The sequence below is a fragment of the Eubalaena glacialis genome, chromosome 13 (assembly GCF_028564815.1).
Source record: "Eubalaena glacialis isolate mEubGla1 chromosome 13, mEubGla1.1.hap2.+ XY, whole genome shotgun sequence".
NCBI lineage: Eukaryota > Metazoa > Chordata > Mammalia > Artiodactyla > Balaenidae > Eubalaena > Eubalaena glacialis.
This window is the reverse complement of record NC_083728.1, coordinates 25271601-25287742: the sequence shown is the minus strand read 5'-3', so window position 1 is coordinate 25287742 and position 16142 is coordinate 25271601. Positions and strand designations below refer to the sequence as shown.

The window sequence follows — 16142 nt, the reverse complement described above, 5'->3', positions numbered from 1 at the left end:
TGGTTTACTGAATTTAAATGGTTTACATTAAACCTGTCTAATTATTCAATATGATAAATTTTATAGAAATATCTTAGGCAAAAATGTGATTTTAGAGCATAATGTTCCAGTTTTGTTGTTAATTCCGATGTTACAGTTTAACAATAGTTATTTAAGAACATAGTCCTTTAGTTAAAAAAAAACTCTTACATGACTGAATTAGTGTAACTGTTACTTTCATTTGGGCAGAGAAAACAATATTGAGGAATGTGGTTTGGAAATGTATTTTTCCGTCGATAAAGAAATTTTAGGTGAAATCAAGAGTCATGATTTGAAACCCAATGGTGGCAATATTCTTGTAACAGAAGAAAATAAAGAGGAATATATCAGGTAAGAGAGAATGCTCCTTTTGACATAGTTTTTAGCCTTTCTGTTGGACTGTATAGCACGTTGATAATTGCTTAGTAGTACTAGTGGACAGTATTTCAAAAAATATTTGCCTTTATACTAATTATGAGAACTGCTCATGTATTATTAAGGATGCAATACACCACGTCCTACCTTGTAAGTACATTCAGAGAGGAACAAGAAAAGTGCTATGGGAGACATCCTTTTATCTAGCTATAATCATGGAGCAAGAATCTGATGGTATTTAATTTGAGCCTTGATGGTTGGGAAGGATTCAGTTATGTAGAAATAAGAGCAAAAGTTATATGCAGAGATACAGAGGCTGGAAAGCACAAGTCACAAATCGTAAATAGAGAAGAGTTGCCATGGTGTGTGATGCTGTCAGGCAGCTCAGAATAGATAGCCCATTTGCCATGTCCTGCATTTCAGAAGCCAAGGAAAATGAAGAATCTTTAGAAGATGTTGTGGCTAATAAGTTATGATAACCCTTAAGAGAACAGTTAGAACTGTAGCCCAATGGTAGATATAGAGGCCAGATTACAAGAAATTAAGGACTAAATTCAGTAGACAGTCTAAATTTCTTTTTAACGAGTCTGGCAGCAAAGTCCATGAGAGAGAGGACAGGTTGTTGTGGAGGCAGCAAGGTAGAGGGACTATCCTGCAGGTTAATTCAAACTGTAAACCTTACAAAGAATTAGTCTAGTGGATGCTAATGAGTTTAATCCCCCCTTTCTGATATATTTCAATTTAACCAGAAATATGAAAATTTATAAAGTAATAGAAAAGAAGTTTGGTCATATAGAACTTTCAGGTTTTCTCCAGAAGTGGGAGTGTTAAGGCTAGAAGCAGTGCTGGATCACTTTTTTAAATACCAGTTCTGTAACTACTATGCCATGTGACATCATGGCATTGAAAAGAATCTCAAATTTATATGCAGATATTTTTGTGGGGAATATTTGAAGATCAGGTAAAATTTTTAAGTAAAAAGATGGTTTTCTTAGTGTAGTCTCTTATGCTTTGCATTAGTTCATACTTTTAGTCTCAATAGTTATTAGTTCACTGACATATTCTCAACACCAGTTCAGTCAGATAGGGGTGAGATTTCACATAGCTACTGATTCTTGAGTTCCAGTTTCTGGATCTCTTGCCTGCTTTTCTACTTTTTAAATATTAATATATCCTCTCCACATTTCTTGTGATTAATATTTGCATGGTATATCTTCCTCCATCCTTTATTTTCAATCCTTTGTCTTTCTGTTTAAAGTATGTTTCCTAAAAGCAGCATATTCTTAGGTCTTGCTACTTTTATCCATTCTGATAATCGTTACTTTTAGTTGCAATTGGTACATTTAAATTTAATGTTATTACTGATATGATTGGACTTAAGCCTGCCACCTTGCTATTTGTTTCTTCTATTTCCCAATTTCTTTTGTTCCTCCTTTCCTGCCCTCTTTTGTATTAATAATTTCTAGTTTTCTTTTTATATATCTTTGGTTTTTTCTTAGCTATACCTCTTTAATTTTTAGTGACTGCTCTAATGAATATATGCATCCTTAACTTATCACCTTTAATTAATATTATACTAATACATTAATATTATATGTAACATCATAATTTATAATTAATATACTACTTGTACATTATAAGAGGCTCATAATAGTATAATTCTGTTTATCTCATTTCAGCCATTTGTGCTATTGTTATCATTTTATTTCTTATGTTTATAACCCCATAATACTATATTCTTGCTTTAAGCAATCAATAGATTTTAAAAGAAATTAGGGAATAATAGTCTTTTATATTTACTCACCTTGCTATTTCTGGTTCTCTTCATTTCTTTCTGCAGATCCATTTTTTCCATCTGGGATCATTTCCCTTCAGCCTTAAAAACTTCCTTCACCATTTCTGTTAGTGTGTGCCTGCTGGCAATAAATTCTCTCAGCTTTTATCCAAAAACATCTGTATGTCATCTTCAGTTTTGAAGGATATGTTCACTAGATTTAGAATTCTAGGTTTATAGTTTTTTTTCTCTTTTTTTTAGCACTTTCTTTCAATAATGTCATTCCGTTATTGTCTTCTATTTTTGATGATGTGAGCCACTGTTTCTCTTGTTTTCTGGATGAAATGTATGTTTTTTTCTGTGGCTTTTAAAAGATTTTCTAAAGGTTTTTTAGCATTTTGCCTCGTATATACGCGCTTTTATGTTCTCCTGATTGATGCCATTTCAGCAGTTGTGGACAATTTTTGTGCTTTTTCTCTGTCGATGTTCCTTTTGCTTCGTTCCCTCTTTCATACTTCAGAGACTTCAGATACATGTATATTTAACCTTTGATATCATCCCAGATGCTGTTTATATTTTTTTCATTTTTTCTGTGCTTCAGTTTAGGCCATTTTGATTGATCTTCGTTTGAATTCACTGCTTTTAAGCTCATCCAATTAAATTTTCATGTCAGATATTCAGATATTCTTTAATTTCCATTTGCTTCTTTCAAGAGTTTCTGTGTTGAGAATCTTCATCTCTTCATATATTTTGTCCATCTTGTCCTATAAATTATTTAATACATTTTTAATAGCTTTTAGAAAGTATTTACTAACTTCAGCATTGGGCTATCAGTTGGCCTTATTCTATGGACTTTTTTCTCTTATGGGTCACATTTTCCTGCTTCTTTGCCTATGTAGTCATTTTTTATTGTGGATGACACAGGGTAGAGACTCTGAGTTCTTTTTTTTTTCCCCTTTGAAAAGTATTGAGTTTTGTTTAGACAGACAGTTAAATTAAGGACAGATCACATTGATTGTTTGGAAGCTTGCTAGAGCTAGTCTATTTCCATTTTGCTTTTAATCCTAAAACATAATGTTTATTCCTAGAACATGGTTCATAGTCCTTACAATGGAAAGCCCAAGGTGTTTTACCATTAATTTGTAAGAATTAAGCTTAAATTCTACCTCTACAGCCCTAGGTGGCTGCTGAAATTTCTGGTTGGGTCTTTGGCTTTCCACTTGTTCATTGCACAGGGTTCCTTGGAGTTTCATCATCCTAGACATGTGTATTTAGGAGTGAGCTAAGGAGTTGAAGTGTGTTTCTGTGCAGATTTGGGAGCTCCTTTTCTTTGTCTTTTTTCTTCCAGGGATTTTTCTGTAGCTGCTTTGGCAGCTTTAAGCTCCCAATCTCATGTCTCCTCAGCCCAATAATACTGTTGCTTTTAGTTTGAGTTTCATTTCCCTGTGCTTTTTGCAAACTGGGAAGTGCCCTCAAAGGAAAAGCCTAGTAAACGCGGCTCTGCTCCAGTGTGCCAGCTTCCTTCAAGAATCTTGTCCCCACCAGTTTCTGCCTGCCTTTGGTTTCTCTCTGACACCTTCAGACATTTGTTTTCTGTAATTTGCCCAGTGTTTATAATTATAATCACCTGGAAGATTAGTCCAATACAAACTACACTGCCATTTTCCAAAATTTCAGAGTTTTAATAAACTTTAGGACTTTGGTTGTCTGAAATTGTTATGAAGTAATCAAATGCCTAAAATACGTGTTTGCTTGTTAAAATTGTTAAAATAAATATTCTGTAATAAAATTTGTATTTGATGTGATTTTAACTCTGTTAATATGTATCTATGTAGATGAAGATTAGAAGAAAATCTAATCTGATTCAATCAATATGTCCATAAATTTGAGTCAGTCAGTAGAAGTTGAGCACTGAATATTTGATATAAAGGAATTATTGTTCACTTTTTTGGTGTGATGATAGAATTGTAGTTATGTTTTTTAAAAACATAAATAAAAAAATAAAGACGCAGACGTAGAGAATGGACTTGAGGACACAGTGGGGGAAGGGGAAGCTGGGACGAAGTGAGAGAGTAGCACTGACATATATACACTACCAAATGTAAAATGGATGGCTAGTGGGAAGCTGCTGCATAGCACAGGGAGATCAGCAGTGCTTTGTGACCACCTAGAGGGGTGGGATACGGAGGGTGGGAGGGAGGCTCAAAAGGTAGGGGATATGGGGATATATGTATACATATAGCTGATTCACTTAGTTGTACAGCAGAAACTAACCCAACATTGTAAAGCAGTTATACTCCAATAAAGATGTAAAAAAAAAAACAAAAAACTTTAAGCTGCTTCAAGAAAGGAATAGCTTATACTCCTGAATCTCCCCCAGCATTGAGCATAGCATTGAGCATATTTTAGGTTAAGACCTTAATTAATGATGAACTAACCTTGAGTTACAGAGATTTTGCATAATAAATTACGCAAATTAAAATAAAAAGAGGCCTCATTTTATAGAAATATATACTGAGATGTTTGTTTAAAATGAAATTATATGCTATCTAGGGTATGGATAGGGGCATAATTAAATAAGATTGGTATTGTATTGAAGCTGAGATATCTGTACATAGGGTTCATTTATTTTACTTATATATATATTTGACACTTTTCATAAAGTTTTTAAAAATTATTTTTATACTCAGAATTTAAAGGTAAAATCTAAACTTCCTCATAGTTTTTTTTATATTTATTTACCAGAATGGTAGCTGAATGGAGGTTGTCTCGCGGTGTTGAAGAACAGACACAAGCTTTCTTTGAGGGCTTTAATGAAATTCTTCCCCAGCAGTATTTGCAGTACTTTGATGCAAAGGAATTAGAGGTAATGAGTTGTTCTTTCCTCTGCAGCATGCTGGTAAATAATGCCTTCAGGTGTCTGTTTTCAACTCACTTTATCATCTTTCCAATGGCAATAGTATTTTTTATTCTGGCAGTATGTTTCTGAAGCATCCCCAGTGGTTAAAAGAAGTCCATAATTTATCCAAATATATAAAGTGTTACCAAAAAAAGAAAAGTATTAGAACCTCTGTCCAGTGAGTGACTTATATACCTGAATATGTGTATATATGACACCAATCATGGAAACTCAGCTTTTACAAATAATATAGATAAAATTCTTGATACACAGTTTACAAGCCAAAGCCTCCTGATCAAATTTTTGAAAGTTGTTTAATACTAGTCTTAACTATGTCTAGCATTTTTATATAGGTTGTACAGTTACCTAAAGAAACCATTTGTCTTTTTCATCCCTAAAGGTTCTTTTATGTGGAATGCAAGAGATTGATTTGAATGACTGGCAAAGACATGCCATCTACCGTCATTACACTAGGACAAGCAAACAAATCATGTGGTTTTGGCAGGTTTGTCTCAGTTTCTTTCTTTTGGAAGACATACCATAATTTTTGTAGAAATTACTTACCACATATGGAAATGAGTCACAGAAGAAAATGTACCAGTATGTTAAGGCTCCTCATTCCATTCTATGCATTACAATAAATGAATACCGATTATAACAGCATTCTTTGACTATTGCCAAGTAAGCAACACACACCTTGCACCTTTGCCCAGAGTATAAGACAACCCCAGATAATAATATTCCCCTGCATTTGATCTAAATGCTTTTGGAATTTTATAGAACTGTCTGAAGTATGGTTTTCATCATTCATATCTCATTAAGAATTACTTAATGTTTAGAAGGTGTAGCTTGAGCGAGAGCCTTGGTTTGGAATCATAATGGTGTCTCTTCACAAAATTTCTGCTATAAGCACATGAAAAGTTGCTCAGCATCACTAATCATTAGGGAAGTGCAAATCAAAACCACAGTGAGACATATACCCATTAAAAGGTGGCTATTATTAAAAAAAAAAAAAAAAAAGAAATAATCATCCTTGGTACGGATGTGGAGAAATTGGAACTCTCCTGCGTTGCTGCTGGCGATATAAAATGGTACACCACTGTGGAAAACAGTTTGGTGGTTCCTCAAAACGTTAAACATAGAATTAATATGGTCTAGCAATTCTACTCCTAGGTATAACCAAAAGAATTGAAAGCAGGGACTCAAACAGATAGTTGTATAACTATGTTCATATCAGCATTATTCACATTAGCCAAAAGGTGGAAGCAACCTAAAATGTCTATCAAGAGATGATTGGATAAACCAAATGTGGTATATATATATACAGTGGAATATTGTCCAACCTTAAGAAGAAAGGGAATTCTAACATAGGCTACAACATGGGTGAACCTTAAGGATATTATGCTAAGTGAAATCAGCCAGGCACAAAAGGACAGATATTGTATGAGTCCACTTATATGAGGTATCTAGAATAAGCAAATTTATAGAGACAGGAAGTAGAATAAAGGTTACCAGGGACTGGGGAGAAGGGAGGCAGAAGCAAGGAGATAAGTTTAATGAAATGAGTTTTTGTTTGATATAATAAAAAAATTCTGTAAATAGTGGTGATGGTTACACAACAGTGTAAATGTACTTAATGCCATTGAATTGTACACTTAAAATGGTAAATTTTTATGTTAATGTATATTTAACCACAGTAGAAAAAATTTTTTTAATGCCTGCTAATTATGTGAAGAAATTTATGTAAAGAAATTCATAAGAAGCTGAGCTGACTGGGCTTCTGTAACAAATACAATTAGTACAGTAGGATAAAAATTCTTTACAAAAAAAACATTTGGCTGAGACAAAATTCTTGTGCTACAGGCTAGAAAGCATTCGCTAGACACTTAAATGTTTTGAGTCAGAATTGTAGGAGTTAAAAGCCACATAATTCTGGCAACACATAGCTACACCAAAACATAAAGAACATTGAGAGAAGAACATTACTGGGATATATCTTGGTCAGAATTTGTGAGCTTGATTTCATTTGTTCATAAAACCAAAAAGTCTGTTCTGACTCAACCTCTGTGTCCTTTGTAACCACATGAATTTCTATAGGATAGGCAGATCTAGAGGGAAAAGGAGGAGTGCCCTAGAAGAGCTGATCTTGAGACTGCATGAGTAAGGAGCTCTTGGGCCCAGGGCACTCTTCTTTATCTGTTTCCCTATAAGGATGTGGTACTAGGATTGGTATAGGGGAAGGTTGGTAGGGCTTTTGACAAACATGGAGAAGCTCTACCGTCCACAGTGGTAGGTTCAGTCATTTTCCAGTGCATCTAACACTGGGAGTTTGGTTAAGATTTGAAATGATTTTTTTCTTTCTTGTTTAGTATTCTGAACGTCACATATGACTTATGTATCTCTTTAAATGTGCTTTTAACAGTTTGTTAAAGAAATCGATAATGAGAAGAGAATGAGACTTTTGCAGTTTGTAACTGGAACCTGCCGATTGCCAGTTGGAGGATTTGCTGACCTCATGGGTATGTCTACAGGATCACTTTTCCTATACAGAAAATTGTTTATCACACTGCTGTTATATTAATGTGTATACAGTGTGTCAAGTAACAAAGACAAGTATATTTTCTTAATTAGACACAGTTAACCTGGATTTGTGTCAACTTTTTTTAAAAATTATTTATTTATTTATTTATTTATGGCTGTGTTGGGTCTTCGTTTCTGTGCGAGGGCTTTCTCTAGTTGCGGCAAGTGGGGGCCACTCTTCATCGTGGTGTGTGGGCCTCTCATTATCGCGGCCTCTCTTGTTGCGGAGCAAGGCTCCAGACGCGCAGGCTCAGTAATTGTGGCTCACGGGCCTAGTTGCTCCGTGGCTTGTGGGATCTTCCCAGACCAGGACTCAAACCCGTGTCCCCTGCATTGGCAGGCAGATTCTCAACCACTGCGCCACCAGGGAAGCCCTGTGTCAACTTTTAAATCACTTTGTAATCCTTATCTCTAGAAGTTTTTAACTCTTAGGCTAGATCCCACATTTTAACTCAGTAGGATAATGGTCTTCTATATGTAGATCTGTTTCTTCATTCAGTCATAAGGCAAACATTTCAGTGTCTCCTATGAGAGACACTACTATTGTTTGTATTATATTTTAATGACTTGTTTACCACTCTTCCCTGTTATACCTGGAGCTCTTTGAGATATAGATCCATATCTTCATCTTTTTATTTCTAGTGCCTAGTACAGTGCCTGTCACATAATAGTCACTGATTAAATTGTATGTTATTTTGAAATGAATGACCTTAAGAATATTTATTTTGTGACTAAATAAGTAAATTCAAGTCTTTCTTTAACACCAACACTATGCAAGTACCATAAGAGGATAGAAGTTGTGATCCCTAAGTCTTTTTCAGCTGGAGAAGAGAGAGTCAGAATTAAAGAATTAAATAGGCAATTCTGGATACAGTGTGTGGAACCAGTTCAAAAGACTTTAAAAGCCAGACCAAAAGAATTTGGACATTACTTAGGGTTTTGGAAGCTGTGGGAACTTTTTGAAGACAGGTGAACTTGCTGAAGCTGCCTTTTAGGAAGATTTGATAGTAAGGTATAGCATGCAGATGGAAGAGCCTGGAAATAGGAAGAATGATTAGAGCAATGATAACCTGATCTTAGGAGATAAAATAGGGATGGAAAAGAAGAGAGAAATGCTAGAGAAGTTCCAAAGGTAGAAATAGGACTTGATTAGAAAATGAAATATAAAGGAAGAATGTTTACCATGTTATGAAACATGGAGAAGTTGTGAAGTGTAAAGAATCTACTGACACAAAATTGCAGAGGAAGGAATACTCCCAAACTCATTCTATGAGGCCACCATCACCCTGATACCAAAACCAGACAAAGACACTACAAAAAAAGAAAATTACAGACCAATATCACTGATGAATATAGAAGCAGAAATCCTCAACAAAATACTAGCAAACAGAATCCAACAACACATTAAAAGGATCATACACCACAATCAAGTGGGATTTATCCCAGGGATGCAAGGATTCTTCAATATACGCAAATCAATGTGATACACCATATTAACAAATTGAAGAATAAAAACCATATGATCATCTCAATAGATGCAGAAAAAGCTTTTGACAAAATTCAACACCCATTTATGATAAAAACTCTCCAGAAAGTGGGCATAGAGGGAACCTGCCTCAACATAATAAAGGCCATATATGACAAACCCACAGCAAACATCATTCTCAACGGTGAAAAACTAAAAACATTTCCTCTAAGATCAGGAACGAGACAAGGATGTTCACTCTCACCACTATTATTCAACATAGTTCTGGAAGTCCTAGCCACGGCAATCAGAGAAGAAAAAGAAATAAAAGGAATACAAGTTGGAAAAGAAGAAGTAAAACTGTCACTGTTTGCAGATGACATGATACTATACATAGAGAATCCTAAAACTGCCACCAGAAAACTGCTAGAGCTAATTAATGAATATGGTAAAGTTGCAGGATACAAAATTAATTCACAGAAATCTCTTGCATTTCTATACACTAATGATGAAAAATCTGAAAGTGAAATTATGGAAACACTCCCATTTACCATTGCAACAAAAAGAATAAAATACCTAGGAATAAACCTATCTAGGGAGACAAAAGACCTGTATGCGGAAAACTATAAGACACTGATGAAAGAAATTAAAGATGATACCAACAGATGGAGAGATATACCATGTTCTTGGATTGGAAGAATCAACATTGTGAAAATGACTATACTACCCAAAGCAATCTACAGATTCAGTGCAATCCCTATCAAATTACCAATGGCATTTTTTACGGAGCTAGAACAAATCATCTTAAAATTTGTATGGAGACACAAAAGACCCCGAATAGCCAAAGCAGTCTTGAGGGAAAAAAACGGAGCTGGAGGAATCAGACTCCCTGACTTCAGACTATACTACAAAGCTACAGTAATCAAGACAATATGGTACTGGCACAAAAACAGAAGCATAAATCAATGGAACAAGATAGAAAGCCCAGAGATAAACCCACGCACCTATGGTCAACTCATCTATGACAAAGGAGGCAAAGATATACAATGGAGAAAAGACAGTCTCTTCAATAAGTGGTGCTGGGAAAACTGGACAGCTACATGTAAAAGAATGAAATTAGAATACTCCCTAACACCATACGCAAAAATAAACTCAAAATGGATTAGAGACCTAAATGTAAGACTGGACACTATAAAACTCTTAGAGGAAAACATAGGAAGAACACTCTTTGACATAAATCACAGCAAGATCTTTTTTGATCCACCTCCTAGAGTAATGGAAATAAAAACACAAATAAACAAATGGGACCTAATGAAACTTCAAAGCTTTTGCACAGCAAAGGAAACCATAAACAAGACGAAAAGACAACCCTCAGAATGGGAGAAAATATTTGCAAACGAATCAACGGACAAAGGATTAATCTCCAAAATATATAAACAGCTCATGCAGCTCAATATTAAAAAAACAAACAACCCAATCCAAAAATGGGCAGAAGACCTAAATAGACATTTCTCCAAAGAAGACATACAGATGGCCACGAAGTACATGAAAAGATGCTCAACATCACTAATTATTAGAGAAATGCAAATCAAAACTACAATGAGGTATCACCTCACACTGGTTAGAATGGGCATCATCAGAAAATCTACAAACAACAAGTGCTGGAGAGGGTGTGGAGAAAAGGGAACCCTCTTGCACTGTTGGTGGGAATGTAAATTGATACAGCCACTATGGAGAACAATATGGAGGTTCCTTAAAAATCTAAAATAGAATTACCATATGACCCAGCAATCCCACTACTGGGCACATACCCAGAGAAAATCGTAATTCAAAAAGACACATGCACCCGAATGTTCATTGCAGCACTATTTACAATAGCCAGGTCATGGAAGCAGCCTAAATGCCCATCAACAGACGAATGGATAAAGAACAGGTGGTACATATATACAATGGAATATTACTCAGCCATAAAAAGGAACGAAATTGAGTCATTTGTTGAGATGTGGATGGATCTAGAGACTGTCATACAGAGTGAAATAAGTCAGAAAGAGAAAAACAAATATCGTATATTAACGCATGTATGTGGAACCTAGAACAGTGGTACAGATGAGCCGGTTTGCAGGGCAGAAGTTGAGACACAGATGTAGAGAACAGACATATGGACACCAAGGGGGGAAAACTGCGGTGGGATGGGGATGGTGGTGTGCTGAATTGGGCGATTGGGATTGACATGTATACACTGATGTGTATAAAATTGATGACTAATAAGAACCTGCAGTATAAAACAAACAAAACAACTAATACTAAACTTTCATTGGGTTATTTGTATGGAAATATGTTAATATAAATGTTTCAGACATTACATGAAATTTCTAAAAATCTTAAAAAAAAAAGAATCTGCTGAGTTTAAGGTGACTATCAGACAACCAAGTAGAAAATCTCAGTGAGGGGACGGTTTTCAGGTGTTGTTAAAGCATGAGTTTAGAGGTAAGAGTAGAGGGAGAAAGTAGACTCATAAGAGCAGTGAAGCAGTGACATTTGAAGCTGTGAGAATGGATGGGCTTATGCAGAAATAGAATACAGAGAAGAGTAGAGAGCCAATGCTTAGAAACATTTAGGGGTGAGACATGACTAGCCTAGAAACAGACTTAAAGGAGAGGCCAGAGAATAAATATTTTAGTCTCTCCGAAGCAATATAGAAGGGAAGTTTTTATCTAGTGCTACAGAGAAAGAAGTCTCAAAAAGGATAATTTGTAAGTCCTTTGAGAATGCTCTGTAGTTTGAAAAAGAGAAACCATGTTGGCGGTTGGAGAGGTAAGGAATAGTGACCAAAATGAAGAAAAAACTGGTACAAGCTTCTCAGTATAAACTGGAAATCTGATTATTAAAAAAACAAGAACTAGGTCTTTTCTTGAGGATAATATTTGGGGTTGGATGGAGCAGTCTAAAGCAACACAAAAGGATACCTGTGGAAGACAGAGACAGTGAGATTGTGGTTCATCGAATTTTAGAGGACATTGGTTTAACCTTCCTTCCACCCAGTGTAGGAAAAGAAAGTTGTAAGAGTGATGTATATAACAATTTAATCTGGTGGTTCTTGACCTTATCAGATCTAATATCCCATTTTTTTAACATATTTATAATATCCTCACGGAATGAAGTTGGTAGATGTGAAATAATGTATCTACAATCTCCAAAAAATACAGATACATAACACTAACTGTAATACAAAGAAGAAAATTTTAAAAAATGATTTATAAAGAAATAATATTTGTTTCAATACATGTACATTTGGGAAAAACTCTATTAGAAGACACAAAATGTTGTTCCTATTTAGAAGAAAAGATTTGGGCTTAAGAGAAGGTCAGAAGCCCTTCTGTGTAAGAATCACTGGAATATGAAAGAACAGATAGAAAAGGTAAGAAATAATAGACTTAAACAAATATAAGAAAAAGAGGGAAATAACCTAAGTGAATTAAGGATAATATACCTGCCAGAATAAATTATAGCTGATCAAAGTAGAGAAAAATGAGGTAGATCTTATTTTAAAGTGTAGTGTCTAATCTCGAAATTCCAGTATAGGCCAAGGCTCTGATATGTACAAAGGCCTCAGAGACCTTTTTAAAGTTGAAATAGGCTGAAAAATAGGAAAAGTGGTGCAAGAGTCTATCTGGAGGTTGTTTCGTTTAGGGACAGTGTCAGAGTAAGATTGAAAACAACAGGCAACCTGAAATTAACTTCAGTATATAATGTTTACAACATGATGTCTTACAATTCCATAAAATTTTAGAAAGCATCCAGGGTAATAGTATTGATAATATGACATATTTGTAAAATAGCCTTTATCAATGAAATTCACTAAAATCCTTCATTTCATATTTCTCTGCTATTTTATTCATTTATTTATTTTTTAATTTTTATTTTTGTCTGCGTTGGGTCTTCCTTGCTGTGTGCGGGCTTTCTGTAGTTGCGGTGAGCGGGGGCTACTCTTCGTTGAGGTGCGCGGGCTTCTCATTGCAGTGGCTTCTCTTGTTGTGGAGCACGGGCCCTAGAGCACATGGGCTTCAGTAGTTGTGGTACGTGGGCTAAGTAGTTGTGGTTTGCGGGCTCTAGAACCCAGGCTCAGTAGTTGTGGCGCAGGGCTGAGTTGCTCCACGGCATGTGATATCTTCCCGGAGCAGGGCTCGAATCCATCTCCCCTGCATTGGCAGCCGGATTCTTAACCACTGCGCCACCAGGGAAGTCCCTCTCTGCTATGTTAATATTTGATTCTAAGTCTATTAAAAGCAATCCAGACTCTACTGTTACATACTAATTAGCACTATTAAACGAAACTTTCCGTCTGTGTGGTTAGAAATGCTGTAATATATTGAGAGAATGTGCCAGTACATAAACCATTTAATAATTTCAAGCTTAATTATTTAATAATTTTAACTATCCTTTTTCATAATGACCATATCCTATATTACTGGGCTTTTCGCATAACTACTTGTGAAAACACTTCAATGTGATTAGATACAAAAGTACTACCACTTTATATTTGTACTGGGTTTAGTCAGGTGGAACATGAGAAAGTTCTTTGGGTATGACTGTCTTACATATGGCAGAACAATAAATGTGCCTGGCCCCTTCTTATTTAAAAGTCCAGTAGTACTACCAGTCGTTATGACCACCAGTAAATGCTTCTTAGGGAGCAGTAGTGACCTTTTTAGAAAACCAGTGCTTAAAGATAACCATTAACAGCTGACTCCAACACAAGGTAAATGAGAGGCAAGAATGGGGTGTTAGGTGTGTAAGGGTCTGCCCTATAGGACCTATAAGCACAAGCATTGTTAATATTGAATTCACTAGGTTGTTTACATTTTCTAAAGTTTTAACAATTTTCTATTTAAATCAAGTTTTGTAAGACAGTGAGCTGTAGTTTCCCTATTGTGTTTAAAACTAAAATTAAGCTTTTTATGTGTTCTGTTCTTATGTGAGGTATTATTAATTGTAGCATTCTGTTATTCTGGCTAAGCAATACTAGATAAAAGTGCATTTTCTCCTCTTGGGTATACATTAACAATGTGGTTCTCAAACTCTAGCTCTCAATCAGAATCGCCTGGAAGCTTGTTAAAACACTGTTGCTGAGCCTCACCCCCAGAGTTTTTGATTCAGTTCAGTAGGCTTGGGTTAGGGCCTGTGGATTTGTGATTTTTTTTTTTTTTTTATTAAAAAAAAAATTTATTTAAAAAAACCAGTAAATGCAAACCATTAATGAAACTTAATGGAAGCGACTGAAGATGGAGAGCTTTTTGCTAATGAGAGTTGGAATGATGGCATTTTTTTATATACTTGCTGACAACTACTGACTTGGTTGCAGCAGGTTTACAACTTCCTGAAAATAACCAGATACAAGAGGTTTCAACTTGCTGGAACTCTTATTATATGCTTGAATGACTCCTGGAACAAAAGAAAGCTGTGCATGATTGTTTTTTTTTAAACATCTTTATTGAAGTATAATTGCTTTACAATGGTGTGTTACTTTCTGCTTTATAACAAAGTGAATCAGTTATACATATACATATGTTCCCATATCTCTTCCCTCTTGCATCTCCCTCCCTCCCACCCTCCCTATCCCACCCCACTAGGTGGTCACAAAGCACCGAGCTGATCTCCCTGTGCTATGCGGCTGCTTCCCACTAGCTATCTATTTTACATTTGGTAGTGTATATATATCCATGACACTCTCTCCCCCTGTCACATCTCACCCCTCCCCCTCCCCATATCCTCAAGTCCATTCTCTAGTAGGTCTGTGTCTTTATTCCCGTCTTGCCACTAGGTTCTTCATGACCTTTTTTTTTTTTTTTTCCCTTAGATTCCATATATATGTGTTAGCATACTGTATTTCTTTTTCTCTTTCTGACTTACTTCACTCTGTATGACAGACTCTTAACTCCATCCACCTCACTACAAATACCTCCATTTCGTTTCTTTTTATGGCTGAGTAATATTCCATTGTATATATGTGCCACATCTTCTTTATCCATTCATCCGATGGTGGACACCTAGGTTGCTTCCATGTCCTGGCTATTGTAAACAGAGCTGCAATGAATATTTTGGTACATGACTCTTTCTGAATTATGGTTTTCTCAGGGTATATGGCCAGTAGTGGGATTGCTGGGTCGTATGGTAGTTCTATTTTTAGTTTTTTAAGGAACCTCCATACTGTTCTCCATAGTGGCTGCATCAATTTACATTCTCACCAACAGTGCAAGAGTGTTCCCTTTTCTCCACACCCTCTCCAGCATTTATTGTTTCTAGATTTTTTGATGATGGCCATTCTGACCGGTGTGAGATGATACCTCATTGTAGTTTTGATTTGCATTTCTCTAATGATTAATGATGTTGAGCATTCTTTCATGTGTCTGTTGGCAATCTGTATCTCTTCTTTGGAGAAATGTCTATTTAGGTCTTCTGCCCATTTTTGGATTGGGTTGTTTGTTTTTTTGTTATTGAGCTGCATGAGCTGCTTGTAAATCTTGGAGATTAATCCTTTGTCAGTTGCTTCATTTGCAAATATTTTCTCCCATTCTGAGGGTTGTCTTTTCGTCTTGTTTATGGTTTCCTTTGCTGTGCAAAAGCTTTGAAGTTTCATTAGGTCCCATTTGTTTATTTGTGTTTTTATTTCCATTTCTCTAGGAGCTGGGTCAAAAAGGATCTTGCTGTGATTTATGTCATAGAGTGTTCTGCCTATGTTTTCCTCTAAGAGTTTGATAGTGTCTGGCCTTACACTTAGGTCTTTAATCCATTTTGAGTTTATTTTTGTGTATGGTGTCAGGGAGTGTTCTAATTTCATACTTTTACATGTACCTGTCCAATTTTCCCAGCACCACTTATTGAAGAGGCTGTCTTTTCTCCACTGTATATGCTTGCCTCCTTTATCAAAGATAAGGTGACCATATGTGCATGGGTTTATCTCTGGGCTTTCTATCCTGTTCCATTGATCTATATTTCTGTTTTTGTGCCAGTACCAAACTGTCTTGATTACT

The 16142-nt window shown here is 35.7% G+C and overlaps 1 protein-coding gene across 3 annotated transcripts in view; it reads left to right on the top strand.

Annotated features, from left to right (window-relative positions):
• The window catches only part of ITCH (itchy E3 ubiquitin protein ligase), a 130102-nt gene that overhangs the window by 102486 nt on the left and 11474 nt on the right, over positions 1-16142 (top strand). For all 3 annotated transcript variants that reach the window (XM_061210205.1, XM_061210204.1, XM_061210206.1), the window contains 4 exons: positions 229-369; positions 4913-5033; positions 5467-5571; positions 7489-7585. In XM_061210205.1, the coding sequence (XP_061066188.1) occupies positions 229-369; positions 4913-5033; positions 5467-5571; positions 7489-7585 (464 nt within the window). The remainder of the gene's footprint in view (positions 1-228; positions 370-4912; positions 5034-5466; positions 5572-7488; positions 7586-16142) is intronic.